The 15826-nt window shown below is 38.9% G+C and overlaps 1 protein-coding gene across 4 annotated transcripts in view; it reads left to right on the top strand.

The window, feature by feature from the left end:
- Window positions 1-10394, top strand: part of ARB2A (ARB2 cotranscriptional regulator A) — a 430105-nt gene extending 419711 nt beyond the window's left edge. For all 4 annotated transcript variants that reach the window (XM_079918573.1, XM_079918572.1, XM_079918571.1 and 1 more), the window contains one exon: window positions 4415-10394. In XM_079918573.1, coding sequence (XP_079774699.1) covers window positions 4415-4557 — 143 coding nt within the window. In that variant the 3' untranslated portion in view covers window positions 4558-10394. The remainder of the gene's footprint in view (window positions 1-4414) is intronic.
- The last annotated feature ends 5432 nt before the right edge of the window (window positions 10395-15826 follow it).

The following is a 15826-nucleotide window of genomic DNA, read 5'->3' as shown; positions in this document are numbered from 1 at the left end:
TAGGGTTCAGATTATAGATAAATTAATCTCTAATAAAAAAGAATTAACTATTCATTTTTATTTAAGCTAACCCTTGCCATCTAAAACCATACTATTTTAATAAATATTGGACTTCCCTGGTGGTCCAGTGGCTAAGACTCCGTGTTCCCAGTGCAGGGGTTCCTGGTTTGATCCCTGGTCAGGGAACTATATCCCACATGCCGCAACTAAGACTCGGCACAGCCAAATAAATAAATATTTTTTAAAAAATAAAAAATAAATAAATATTACACAGTGCTTTTACTATCCTGAAATAAATTCTAGAGGTAACATAATTCACCTACTTATAAGATTGCTAACTTATTGTATTCCTCTAGTTAACATATGAAGAAAATAAAAGGAAAATAACTCATAATAAGAATAATATATATATCAATATTTAAAGTGCTCAGGAAAATCTGCATGGGTCCTGTGTATAGAATCACCAGGAATTCCACATCTACAAATGCAGGCTGGTGCAGGTGTGCTTATTGGTGGCTCAAGTACTGTGGGCAATGAGGCCATCAGTGATGAGATTTTCTCATATGGCAGTCCATTCTTGGTAATATTCTGAACAACATAAAGTACAAACTTCCTTCAATTTACATGGTAGCTGGATTCCTGGAAAATTCCGTGTGTATTAAAATCATGCCAAAAGTACTGTGAGATTACTTGTTAAACAGATCTAAATTCTAAGCCCATGTAATCATAAACAGGTTTTTCAACTACATGAATAGCTTGTGAAACATTTGAAAACCATGTGCAATGCAGAACAGTTCTTCATGTGCTGTAATGCCCTGCAAATTGAAGGATGTCCACCTCCCTGGCCTTCTCCCACTAAATGCCAATAGCTCCTCCCAGTTGTCCTGACCTCCAAAAACTTTCCTACAAATTTCCAAAATGCCCCAGAGGCCACTACCATGCCCATTAAGAACCACTGATTACGACTGAGCAAAGGCAATTTTTTGTAATAAAGAACTGAGATCGTGAACATTTATTTTGCCCCAAAGGTGAATTATCCAGTAAGAACAAGCCTGCCAATCCAAGAGGATACAAAAATCATTCCCTGAGAACATGGCAGATAATTAACCTGGGAAAACCCTTTATTTCCTACATTGTGGAAACAACTTAGATTAGGGAAATGGGGGTTTGAAAAGTAGAAAAAAAGATCACAGTCCCTAAGAAGAGGAGCTTTTGATAGGGTAAAGTTGTGGCAGAGGAAAGACCAGGTCCTGACTATAAAACCATGTTTATCTCCTTCAAATACAAAAACATAGTTAGTGCTAAATGGACTAGTTTCCATGTTACCTATACATAATTGCAGGTTATTAATAAATGGCTGCTTTTTTAGTTAGCCTAAACTTTCCCCTTCTATATCCTTTTATGAATAGATAATGTAATGGCCTAGTGTTTCCATCCTGATGGAAGAAATTCCCCTAAAGTTGTATATCTTTTAAGTATTCGAAAGCTGCTGTCAGAAGTTTCCATTCTCTTATCATTGCTATGGGCAGATAGTCATATTAATTTGTGAATATTTTCATTGAATATTGGCCCCGAGTTTTCAAAAATGGTCTCCAAACATGTTCTTGAAATGTGTATACGCAGCCCCAGATGAACATGCAACTACCTTCCAAATGCTGTGTTAAAATTATTAAAAATCTACTTTCAGTAATTTAGAAAAGAAAGCCATTTTTGTATAAGATATTTATGTTACCACTCCTTAGTTTAGGGAGGATTCTCCCTCTCCCATTCCATTCTCTATAATTCAGTTTCTAACCCACCTAGCTTATTAATTTACTCCTAGCAATTTCCGTTCCTCTGACAGAGCACACACTCTCATTATTTATACTCTTAAATTGCAAGGGTAAATGTTGAGAGCCAGTGCAGGTCCTCAGTTATCTCAGGGACTTTGGTCTTTTCAGCCCAGTACTAATCAAGCAGAGAGTCATCATAAGCTAAAACTAAAAAGCCTTTGTAGTGATTTTATCACCTGGGAAATTTGTCCATCCTTCGGAAAGATTGTCACCAGGAAAGAAAAAAATAAAGGAGTTAAAATTGCTTCGGACCATTGACTCCTTAGGTCCCTCTAGATTCATACATTGAATTGGTTTTCAAGGGGTGGGAGGAATTATGAGAAGAGCTCCCTAAGAAAGCTTAGAAATTGATCATAGCCTTGGTAATACTAGGAAGTGTAAGTGTGATCACTATGGAGGAAATGCCAAATGAGCCTGGAAGCCTGGGAAATGAGAAGGAAAAGAGATGATTAACACCTTTTTTTTTCCTATTGTGTTTGGGGATGGGTGTTTCCATGTAGTATGAATCCGAGAAGAGTCAATACCATTGACTTTAAAATATTTTTTCATTACAAGTGCTATTAGTAATTATTATTGAAATGAAACTGGAATTACAAGCACTATAGAAAACAGGGATGGGCATTTCATAAACCTGTCCAGAAACTGGGCTCCCTTCTAAGTATACCCACAAAATATTATTTAAAGTAGGTATGTCTGAGCTTATCTAGAACTGCTCACAAACTTCTTTTGTGTTTGGAGAATACAGATGCCTCCAAATTCAAAGGAAGTCTTTAAGACTGTTATCTGAATACGTCAGTGAAAATTATATACTAACAATAAATATCTGGATATTACATATATTTTAAAGAACTTGAATTTTTACACATCTATTGATAAAGGCAGGCATTTGTATAATTTTTTCCCGAGAATTCTATTGACTTGTCAAGATCCAGTCAGGCACTTTAGGATTTGCCAGGATAAACCTGCACTCATCTCTTTCTTCCACTGACTAACATTGAATTTTGCCCAAACTGAGTAAGCAAATAGAAAAAGGACCTCATTTTTTAGTCTGAACACAGTAGTGTTGGGGGATGTAACTCAATGATATGACTTCAGTACTGGATCTTGTTCCAAATGCAGGTTCATTAGGCCAGTCTGCCGAGGAGAGGAGGATAGAGAGCATCCTTCTGAGGGCACCTGTTAAAAGAGGGGTTCTCTAGTAAGGCCAGCTCCCACAGCTAAGTCACATGCACAGACTATAGCTTTCTGCTCTCTGGTCGAGGCAGCCATAGCATCCTTATTGTTGTAACTCCCAGATTGTGATACTGTCACAAAACTGTTGCTAGGCAACAAATGTGGTTACCAGGTCTCAGCGAATAGCTGAAGGGGAAAGCAAAGTGTTGCACCATTGTAGAGTAACCATAGCAATGACCTACTATTACAGACTAAAGAATTATCATTAACAATGTTAAAGTATCAGACAGAGGCCCCGAATCCAGAGACTTCCAGACAGTGTCTCTCTGCATAATTGAGTGATCTAGGAAGAGATTTAAACCGTTTAAAATCTATTCACTCATTATTCCTACAGCAGAGTCTTTGTTATTATTATTTTTATTTTTTAAGTTAAAAAGTGTTCTGTTATAAAACTATTAATTAAATGATATAAGCTATCACAGGGAGTCAAAAACAGATTAATGTCCTCATCTGTTCTTACGTCTACATCAGTGTTATTTTTTACCTGTCTTAAAACTGAAGAAAGATTTTATTTGAAAAATCTGTACATTAGTGTTAAATTGAAGCCACAGAAAGAAGCTGTAGTAAAACAAAATAACTCTATAAATTGACAACTTAACCTGCATTTTGTGAGTTGAATTCCTCCTGACAAAATAGAAGGCCAAGATGCTCTTTCAGTAGTCACTGCTTTGAAACATTCTTTTTTTTTTTTTTTTTTTAGCTTTTCTAAGACTGTCCCCTAAAACCTGTTTTAAAAAAAAAATGTAGGCTGCTAGGACACTAAAATCCAACTTGTTTCTTTCTCTTGGGAAGCAAAGAAACGTGGGTGCTCTGCGGAGGGTGCAAAAGCCGGATTCCGAGCGCAGGGGAAACCAATCCCCGCGCGCGCCCAGCCTGGGGAAGTGGGTGGTTTCGAGGCGGGAGAGGGAGTGGCCCTTCCCGCCCAGCGCCTCGATTGGCCCGGAGGGGCTGAGGCCCCGGGGGCCGCCGGCCGCGCCTCGGGCGACCGCGGGGAAGGTCCGGCCGCGGCCGCGCGTCGGGGACGTGCTAGGGGCTCAGGCCAGAGGCGGCGGAGTTCCGGGATCGCCACCCCGAACGCCGCCGGCGGAGACACGGAGTCGGTGGGCCGCAGCCTCCCTCCGAGCCCTGGGGGCCACGTGAACCCTCAGGTACAGGTGTGGTCCCTAGGGGTCGCGCGCCCTGGAGGGGTGGGGGCTGGGCTCCGAGGGCGGGACGCGGCGCGGCGCAGAGGGCGCGGGCTCGAGGACAGAGGACCGGCGGCCTGGGCCTCGGCAGAGCCCGGCTGTCCCGTCCCACCTGCGCCGGCAGCACGCGAGGCCACCTCGTAACTGAATCTGTACATTTTGCAGGCACCGACCGTCACGAGCTAACTTCCTGGAAGAGCTTCCCGTCTATTTTCAAGTTCTTCACCGAAGCCTCTGAGGCAAAGACCAGTTCCCTGAAGCCGACTCTGACGCGGCGCTCCCACCGAATAAAGCACGAAGAGCTGTAAGAGGAGAGCGAGCGAGACGGGGGAGGGGAAGCCGAGGAAGCACACTCGAGCATATGCATCCACACGTCTCCCCACCGCCTGTTGTCGGCGAGCAGACTCCCAGCCCCTCATTAGATTGTTTTCTTCCTAGAGCACAGGGTCGTGATATATACATCTAAATAGCGTTTTGCATTATTTCTAGATGAGTGCAACTGTCAAAGCAATATGGGTTCACTGGTCGTGCTTCCTGCGGGCTGTGCTTGGGCTTCGCGCTGCCCGTCAGCGCGCAGATTAAGGCCGACAGCGCCCTGCCCGGCGCGGCCGGCGCGCCTCTAATTGCCCTGATGGAGCCCGCGCCGGTGCTGCGGGGCGAGGGGCGTCTGCGCGGTCCTACCGCCCGCAGCCACGTAGCCGCAGCTCCGCTCTTCTCCTCTCCCCCGGCCCCCCTTCCCCCTGAATCATATCCATTTTTTTTCTCCCCCGAACCGAACCGAAGGAAACTTTTATTCTAGACTTAAAACTCCCGTTTTAAAAAGTTTTTTCCGTAAGTGCGTCTATGTCTTTTTTTTTTTTAAGGAAGTCTCCCCCCTCCCAAGCCAAATTTAAATTCATAACGTGAATTCCGTGATGTACTGTGTAGTTCGGGGAGGGCAAATTGTTCACTCCCTAACGATCTATTTTCATTTCGAGACCAGAAGAAAAACTGCATTAGAAAAATCTATAAAGTACCCAATCCACGTTATCGCTGGAAACCTTGCCAACTGAATACGAGATTTTACACAAGTCTCTAATTTCAGAAGAGATTGTTTAAACCAAAACATAATGATGAGCAAATCTTTTAAGTACATGTGGGAAAGGTTTCATTTTCAAGGGAGTTTCCAACTTTATCATTAGAATTTACTTTTTTAAATATATAATGTGTGTTGGGTAGCACTGTAATTTAGATAGCATACTTAAGTTTTGTTTAAATCTTAATGTGGAGGAAGTTTGTTGTTGTTAATCCTAAGTAGAGTGGTCTATTTTGAGCTTTCATAGAGTTAGACCTTTTTAGGGAGAGTATTTTTTATCGTCGTAAGGAAAAGGAATCTGTGCGCTTGAACCTTTTCCTTCTGAAAGGCTTAGTGGGGCTAAAATGATTCTTTTAGTTTTCTGCTTCAACAGAAAGGGAAAGACCTGGTGTGAAAGACTTTTCTCCTCTCAATCCAATGGTATAATTCGTAGTAGTCCACCTCCTCTGTAAGGTTTTGCCTTACAGTTTCCAACAATTAAGTATTTTAATCCAGCTAGGATCTGGCCAACTCTGTGAAATATGAGGTAAAATAAGTTAAGGTTTTGCTGACTTTTAAATTCACATGTTAAATCTTAACATTATTACTTTTTTAATTACTTGTAGAATTTAATTACCTAGTGAAGATTCTGTTTCTAATAAGTGAGGATCTGAATTTAGTATTTTTTTTCATCCTTTTTTAAAATATACGCAACAATATGCCTGCCTTACTTGAGGACACGACAAAATGTACCCAAAATAACTTAGAACTGTTTCACTCCTCAGAAAAATAACTTAAAATAACCACCTCACGGATAAAATGTTTTTATACTAGGAACCGATTTCAGCAAGTTTTAAAACTGGTAGTATCTGTGTTTGGTACACAAGTGCATTAATTAGTTCTCATAATTTCAATGATGGTAAATTAAGGTGATCTTTCTTTCAGTAATCTTATATGCATATCTTTCGATGTTATTTTAGCAGGAACAACATAGGACGAAAAAGCAAAATGTCATTTTATCCAATTCCTTGGGTGGCTTAAAACGTGTAACCCCAGCAATGTCGAGCATGTTGCTCTGCAATCTTTTCTGTTTTAGAAGTAATAGTGAACTGTGTAAAATAATGGTACCTTCCACGGAGAGGATTTGAGAATTGATGTGGATTGAATATATTTTTCCAAGTGTTATAAATTGTGTGCTGTTTTCAGAATATTAAAATGTTCACAAGAAACTAGTTTTATTGCATTTTTTTAATCAGCACTTGTACAGTACTCAATTTGCGAAGCGTCTGCAGCTGAATTAGAGCAAACATGCTCAGGTTATAAACCAAATCACTCCTATTTCTTCTCTTCAGTTTTCTCACCCCTAGTTTTTAAAAAACCTTCACTTGTAACTAGAGTAAATCACTGCTTAGTTGCCTTTAATACTTTAAAACTACTGGGTTGTTAGGCCTTGTTTAACTATCTATAGAGAGCTATCTGCAAACTTAAGTTGTGTAAATGTAATTTCTACTTGTGGATCTGCGCTGTTGCAACCCAGAGGGAACTAGGCAACCCGTCCCAGACCTCCAACTGATTACTGATAAGATTCCTTGTAATGTAGAATCTTTTAACCTGTTGATTATGGGTTTGTTGGTATAAATATATTGTTTTCACCTCAGTTTTCCTGGAATAACAACAGTCAGTTGGTAGTAGCCCGCCTGCTTGGACGAGACAAGGGTTAACAATGTTTCTGCTCTGCTCTCCCATTTTGGTTTCTTTAAGACAAGTTTTCAGGAGAGTAGAGGTTTAAAGTTAGGAAGTGGGCTTTTTTTTTCTTTTTTTTAAATTATATAGTGAGTGCTTAGAGGAAGTGGAATGGGAAGCATGGAGTTGTTGATCAATCTAAGGTCCAGAATAGAACTGTTAAAACTTAAAAGCCAGATACTGGCTTTGGAGCTTTCTAAAGGTACTTAACTATACAGCCGTTAAAAGTTTTCATGGATATTTGAAGGCGGGGGGAGAAATCTTCTTGTATTAATTGTTCTTTTCTCAAGTTTCTGCCTTGTGCTTCAATTTGGATTGCATTATTGTTTATACCAAAAGAAAAGGAAACTAAAGCACAGGAGTTTCCTATATATTATATATTTCTGTTTACTATTTTAAAATAAAAAACAATTTTCCCAATATCCGGTGACTTATTATTCTTGTTCAGAAGCTCATTTAATCACTCACAGAGGTCAATAAAAGCAGAAACTTAATAAGAATGATGGGACAGCATTTATCAATATTTTAAACCTTATAGTTACTTATTATTACTATTATTGTTGCTGTAAGGTAATACCCTAACTTCAGTTGAGTCACTATTTAGCTTGGAACTTTCACAAAGCTTTTTTTAAGATATTTGTTTTTAAGACCTAAAATATCTCCTTAGCTACAAGGAAATTCGAACCCGTTGTTAAACTATCATTTTATAAAATATACTTTACTATATACGGTAAACAAATGTGTTTTCCAAAAGGACTCTGTTGAGGTTAAATTGCTCCCAAATCCCTGTATAGGTCCTTGATGTAGTACATCTAATCTGAAAATACCTTGTTTGTATTTATTTCACAGCTTTTCCTTCTTTAAAACCTGTAACTTTTTTGAGAGAGTGTGGGTGACAAAATATGTTAACTGTATTATCAGTGGTAATAAATTAGATTTTTTCATTTTTCTCTGGATTATCCGGGGTTGCAGTCTAGACACATGTGTGTCTCCGGTTGGAATCATAGTTTGTAACTGTGGACTGACAGGTTCCTTTTGGTGTCTGTAATCCTGGTTCATTTAAGAAAGATTACTATTACAGAAAGGCTAAAATTTTCTCAAAATTTTTCCCTATGCCTTTGTAGAGAAAAATGTCTTTAAATAAGTGTGATATATTCTCATTTTTGAAATATGGGTGGCCAAAAAAAAGGATAATAGTAGTGGTTATTTTATGATTACTTATTAGGAGGTATAATAATATAAAATAAAAGACTCCAGGAGGTACTCCCTTTCAAAAATTGAATACTTTCCTTCCTTCCTTCCTTCCTTGTATAGTGTGACTGAGTGGGAGTCTCTTGAATTGTTCGTCTTCCTTTTATCTAATATTCTATTAATCTCCAAAAAGATCAGTTTGAGTCTGGGAAAGGGTTTTTAATCAACACTTCACAGAGCTTAAAGCTACCCTACCTAAAGCGTTAGCTTTGTTAGGCGGTTTTAGATTTAAAGCATTGCAACTGTCATGCACTGTACTAAAAGTAAAGAATGTACACCAAGTGGAAGATGTTGAAAAGAGGGAAATAGCACAAAGTCGATTAACAGAGATTCGAGAATAGAAGTAGCCATCAAAGCATTCCAGCGTTTATCTCGAAATCTATGTAGGATAAAAAAAAAAAAGAGGCAACAATGATAGTTTTAAACCTCACACTTAGGAGAGATGAATGTTGATTTAATTGATTCATTTGGATCGATGTTTTTAAAGTTTCACACCACTGATCTTTCATGTAGTGATGTCTTTAGCAGTCAGTGGTCTGACATGAGCCTTCTCAGATTTCATCAGTGGGACTCTCCATGACATCTGAAATTATGCAACAGCCTTCGCAATGGTAACTTTGGAATTGGGAGACCTTGATGCCAAAGAGCATGGTTACATTGAAGAACTCTTGTTAATTCTTAGCACAAAGGTTTTAGAGGAGTGGTAATTATAAATGAACCTTAAAGGTTAAAGTAACCAAATATTACGGAGTGGGCTTTAATTGCTAGATAGGAGAGAATCGTACTGAAAGTTTGACCATTAAGTGGATATCATGCAGTGACCAGTCTTTTCCCCTTGAATGGAAAAAAGCTTGAAAATGGAAATTTGACTTAATCCATGAGGCCTTCCAGGCAACTTTTCCCAGTCCTTTGCCTTGAGATTTGTGAAAAACCTTTCACTATATTCTTTGTATTGTTGGAGTTGAGTTCTATTTGAAACATGTTTCTAGAAAAGAAATCTAGAGAGGCCCTGCATCTTTCTTTCCAGATCATTCCGCTTTTTCTTCCTCGCCTAATACATTGGGTAATATGGGAGACTGTCATAGGTAAAATAATGTTGAACTGTACTTTGTAGCCAGCCTGCAGTACCAATACAAAGAATCTGAAATGAAAAGACAACCAACACCCCAAGAATGATATGTCTCTTTTTAAAGTTTACAATTTGAATAATGAACTTGGATAGAAACTTGGCAGGAAAACAAACCATGGCACCATCACATCACCAACCATTTTCACTTTTCTGTCCAATTTCAGAGTGCATGTGTTTGTGAGTATTTCACTAGATCAGTGACAGCTCTTTATTTGCATAATTATATGCTCTGGTCTGAAGAGAAAACTAACCCCCAAATTTCATGGGTCACCAAACTGCAACAATCAATGTTTTATCACATATGCTAAGCAAAATCTAAGAAGCTATATGAAGTTTCTTGGGGAGTTTTTACTCCTCAGAAAATTAAAGCGTTTTCCTCTCCTGAATAGATTCAAAATCTTTCCAAGTTCTTTGTAACTGAATTCTGTTTGAAGGCAAAACTAGAGATTAACATGTAGATCTGGATCTTAGGCTCACTAGCATTACTTCAAAGTGGCTTAAGAAGAGCAGCATTTTTGGAACACTAAACTTTTAAATTCTAAGTACTGTCCTTCATGCTATCAGGAAAAAAATTATTGGCCAAATTATGATTAGCCAAAATGAAGCCCAAATTAACTACAATTGAATATGAAGTTCATTTCCTTCTATGAAATACTCAGGGTTTTTTTTTAAAGACCTAATAGGAAAATATGTATATATGTATATATGCATAGATATCTGTGTGTATGTGCACACACATGCATACACATATCCATCCATGGGGTACATATGGCCATTCCACCAGGATAGACAACATATACAGTATGTGTATGTCTTTTCAGTGCTGGTAACATAGTAGGTACTCCATATACGTTGGTCACCAGGATTGTTTGTAAACTTATTTTCTTTTAAATAAATTTTTCATGTTCAAATTCTGCAAGGCTTTGTAATAAATATTTTTCAATGCCTCAAGTTCATTTGCGTCTGTAACTTATCTGCATGTGATGTGTATCAGTGTTTAAGGTTGGCTTTATTTCATTAAAGAAAAATTGATTCAAACTGTTGGTGTTTTTAGTTTATAGGCAATCTGCCAGACTTGAAATAAACTAGAACGTAGAGACACATGCAGGGAGTGACTGTTCGTTATGGAGTTACTAAAAATCCTGGAAAATGTGCTTTTACCTAGCCTCTTAAGGAGTATACTAAGTGCATGATTTAATTCTACTGCTTAGGTCTGTATTTCATTTAAAAGCATATAGTACAATGTGTTTTATTTAAAGCGATCTGTTAGTAATAATATATTGACAATTTCTTTGTCAGGTAATTTACGGTCATAAGAAAAGCATTAGAAAAAAGGAAACATTGAGCTAAAAAATTTAAGAATTGCATGGTTCTGAAGTATTTTATTCTCTATCTTGGAGAGGGATGAGAGATCTTTAGGTCAGGCATCAGAAATTTTCTAAAATGTTCCTATTATTTCAAGCAAAAGAGAAACCATTCTCGCCCAAGTTCTTAACTGAAGTTGAATTACAAGTGGAAGACACTTTCTTTCTCTTTTAGTGCAAAAACTTAAACATCTGCTTATCACTATCCACAATCATCACATCTCACCTTGTTGCTGTCCTTCCAAAATGTTCACCTAGTTATACTCCCTCTGCACCACCCCATCATCTACCTCCCCAATAATTGCTGCTTGCTGTCTTGGATTCCTCTGGGTGAAAATTCCTCAAAACTGAATCTGTAAAAACAAATAAATACAAGTTTAGCTTTTTTGTCAAACATAATGAGTAAGCAAATGAGTTAATGTTGCTGTCTGACTAAGCATTAAAGAGTGAAAAATAAAGAGTAGAACCCTTCTAGGTTACAATTTAAAGATTTTTAAGTTGGGGACCTATGTGCCTCTGAGATCAATTTGCATTTTATTTTTAATGTATAAACTCTTAAAAGGAAAATAATAGACAGTACATATCCCTAATTACTTTTTTTTTTTCTCTCTATTTGACCTTTGTGGGGACCTTGCTATGAGTTTCAGATAGAGTTCTCGGTTTTCTCTTCTGCCTGGGACACAGAAAAATCTGTTATTTCCTATAGAGTTCCACACATGAGGTGATTGACCCTAAAGCTGAACGGGCTTTCTCTTTTTATCATTTTCATTTCTTTTTGCTCAAGTACTACCTAATCCCATTGTGCCTGAAAAAGGTATCTATGATCCAGTTCATCTTCATGTACCTCCAAATAATTTTCCAAAGGCTTGTTTTCTTCTTTGTCTTATTTTAACTATAATTACATAAAATGGCTTTTTTCCAGTAAATGTTCCCACCTTCTCTGGGTACCTAGATAACCAGGATTTATCAACTGACGAAACATTGATGGTTTGTTTTGGTGGTTTTGGTTTGGGGGTTCTGTGGGGGGTTTTGTGTGGGTGGTTTTCTTTTGTTTGGTTTTGGTTTTGGTTTTTTGCTTTGCCTCAATGAATTACTTAATATCATCCCCTGGAATAGCCATCTCTAAAAATAACCCTAGCGCAGAGTGTCACAATTTGGCTTTCATACAGTTTCAAAGGAAAACCATTAAAAATGCATTGATCTCACAAATATTGATCTAGTGCTTGATATCAAATATCAAATGAGATGCTGTCAGTTGCTGCTGATCATTGTGTCAGCTGTTTGAATTCTTGTCCCTTTCCCTCTTCATTGTCACATGGATTCAAGTTGCTAAGGCTAAGATTTTTCATGGTTAACATAATTAAGATAAATTGTTTTCCTGTTTTTCACATTTCTGGTTTGACAAAACATAGTAAGTAATATTCTACCTGAAATTTTTTCACATAATTTCACATATATATACACACACATAAACTTTGTGTAAAACAAAACAAAACATGCCTTTTACACATATGTAAAAACCTATATATGTTTTCTCTCTCCCTCTCCTCCCCACCTCTTTTAACAAAAGTGTGATTTACTTCCTAGGTAAGCTATGTTTCTATTTAATTCTTTATCCTAATTTTGAAATACTTTCTATTTGCATCTTGCTTTCTTTCTGGGCACATGTCTTTTAAGAAATCAAAACTGTTTTAAGAGAATGCAGTTGTTATAGTACCATTTTGGAACTTAAAATGAAATCAACCATTTCAAATTCACACACACACACACACACACACACAACAATAGATAAATTGCTCCTTTTATTCTTGCTAACAAAAAAATATAACTGAAGTATTTGGCCAGCGTGAAGTTTAGAGAATTATTTAAATGAAATTGGATCTATATATTTTTAATACTTTCTCGATAAACTCATCATCTAACAGGCTAAGTCATGCTGTGCTTTTTATACGGTATCAAACCTGGAAATAGCTAAGTGCCTTTGGATATGTTTAAAGTCTCAAATCACCTTTTTTCTTTCCGCCTTCCTCTTTACTTGGTACGTCAAGGATTGATAATTACATTACTTTGAAATATTGGAACACTTTAAGGAGGAAACCGTCCTATAATGACCAGTTACCGCTGCTGTCTGACTCAGCAGTGCAGGCTGAGAAATAGGGGAGAACTCTCGTAGAGTGCTGTTTAAATTGTACATCCATATGCGTATTTTCCACATTCATGGGAAGAAAAACAAACCCCAGCCGCAGGAGTTCTCGGTTTCTCTTCCCCCTTTTACACCTGAGCTCGGTTTGGGTGCAGCGAAATGAAGCGAAATGAAGCCGCGTTCTTCCCAGCACCATGGACAGCACCCAGCGCGCCCCCTTCCCTCTCCCCTCCGCCAGAACCCCGAAGTTCCGGCGCTCGCCTGATTCCTCTCTCCGACCACCCCCTCACCATAGGAAACTGGCGCTCGAAATCTTAGGATCTGAGCCCAAAGCGACAATGGGTTTAAAAAGTATACAGTTTGTGGGTAGAGAGTCTTGTTTGCTCCGCGCCGAGTGTTAACTAGAGTGCCACAGATTTGACACACCGTTTGCCTGCTCCCCGAATTTGCATCTACTTTATAATGAAAGCAGCGCCACTCTCAGTCATTTTTGTGGCAGAAGTCTTATCCACAACTTTTCTTTGGCCAACTTCTCACAACCACCCGTTAGCTGGCCCGAGCTGTACCGGCACCGGTTTTAGAGCTCTGTACTGTGAGTCCATTCTCCCTGGGCTGGTGATCTCAGTCACGAGAGACCTGTGGACCGAGAGCTGTGCGTTCAGACCCACTGGGCCCTCGGTCCCACGGCTCTGTCCGTGGCTGGATCCGTCTCACCCGGGTGCGCCCAGGTACTGGTTAATTACCGCCCGGTAGCAGGTGGCTGTGCAGCGGGCGCCCGGCCGGCGGCGCGCTAAAGAGCTTGACAGAAACTTATCTGACAGCACTAAAAGGGGGCGCGTCTGGCTCAGTACCCACCACCACCTCTTTTCCTACTTTCAGACCTCGACTCCAAGCTCCAGATTTCGGCATGTCTCCCTCTTTGGCTCTCCTTTTTACTGTCGGGTTAAGCAAAATACAATAAAGGAAGATTACTTTCGTGTGGTGTCTTTTTCATTGCATGATCTCCCTAGCAACCTTTAAGTCACCACTCTTAAGACAAGACTAGTTTTTAAAGATTTCAAATTGCACCTTCCTTTATTGAAACTTGCCTCACTTGTTGGACTTTAAGTGAAATCTCTTCCCTCCCTCTGGAACCCTGTTCTAATCAGCTACTCTCTTGAACCGACTTTGAGGACCAAAGTATTACGTTTAGAGCAGGCAAGATGGCCAAAAACAAATTTCTATTAAAATATCGATTGTACAAAAATCGTTTCAAATCCAGACTTTACCAGAAAGGGCCAGGAAAGTGGAAAAGGGAGAGAATTCTGGTATCTTACAGTAAGAAGTTTCTTTCCTCTAAAATAGCCTCGACAAACCGATTACAAAATTGCTTTTGTATAGTAACATGGATTACAATGCCTTTCAGGATAAAATGATTCTTTATTTAGCATAGTATTACAATGACAAATTTCTGTGAATTTCTCAGCTTAGTGGCAATTCAGCTTCAAAACACTCTATTTTTCTATCCCATAAGACATACAAATATTTTATTAAATATTTCATAGGTTAACAATTCAGTCTGTTTTCTCACACAGCGCTGCTTACACAAAATTTTTGCCCCTTTTTTAGTGTGCAAAGTCATTGCTGAGTTATCCCCAAAGGTAATTTTTTCTCATAGTTTGGTCACTCTTGTGGTCTCAAGAGTCGTTTTGCCCAAATTCTAAGACAAGTCCGTGCTACAAGAGAAACTCGGCCACACCGGGAGCTATTTTAACTAGCCGCACGACCCTCCTATGAAAACTAGGGAAATGCATTGTGGCAGCTGAAGTGTGCAGGGTAACAAAGGGGACCTGTTGAATAATAGGAACTTGGAGACTCGCATATTCTAGACTGGGGATCCACCTCCCAGTTGTGAAACTACAACTGAAATATCTCCATAATGTTTGAATGTCTTTGGTTGGTGTATTTTTACGGAATGTATTCTATGAACTGGGTTTCCATCTTTGGATAAATGGATATTCATTCTTACCTTCCAGAGGTTCAGGAACAAGAAAGAGAATCAGGTGTGGAGAAGGACGTGGAACTTTCCTCTGTTGGTGTGGGGAACTTGTGGAGATTTGGGTGGAATCGAGAGCAGTTATTGAACTCCTGGGTGTCCAGCATTTGTTCCTTCAATCTGGGTTTTTGGGAATCTCTTTCCTTCACTGGAGATTTCCCTTATGACCCGCGGACAGGGTGGCTAAGATCTCTATTTAATTAATCAGGAATGTCTTTTTTTTTTTTTAAGTGTATTCTTGACAGAGTTTCAGAATGATGTTTGTGGGCTATTCTAAGTTAATCAGAAACTCCCAGACCTGGGTGGATATTTCAGGACCACTTTGCCAGAAAAAAATGTGGCGAAAAGAAGTGCAAGAAAACTTGATTTTCTTGTTTTCAAAAGACAAATCAATCAAAACACTGAGTGATACTGATTAGGTCCCCCTGAAAAGGAGGTTCTCCAGTGATGTTTGCTCACCACCTGCATGTGTTCGATGAAACTTTAAACCATTTTACAGCACACATGGCCATTCCCCCCGCAACACACACCTTATCCCAGCTTTTTCTTTAATTCCAGCCCCACTCTTCTAGAGGGTTGTTTCTGTCCTATCCGCTTTTTTCCTCCTTCAAAGTCTTTTAAAATAAGTTTCCTGTCTCTTGCCCATTTGTCAATGTCAAATATACACTGCCTATTTGGTTGAAGTGTGTGTTTCATATGTTATAAAAGAACAGCCTTCTTTATTTGGTTTCTTGGAAATCAATAATCTCTTAAACACTTTCCAAGACCCCTTGGGGAAGGGAGAAATGTAAACAATAACTATCAAACTTCAACATGACAATATTGGTTAAAATCTGCAGGATGATCATGCAAGTTCGG

The sequence above is a fragment of the Stenella coeruleoalba genome, assembly GCF_951394435.1.
Source record: "Stenella coeruleoalba genome assembly, chromosome: 3".
NCBI classification, from domain to species: Eukaryota; Metazoa; Chordata; class Mammalia; order Artiodactyla; family Delphinidae; genus Stenella; species Stenella coeruleoalba.
The sequence above is the reverse complement of the archived record's forward strand: the minus strand, read 5'-3'. Positions and strand labels throughout refer to the sequence as shown.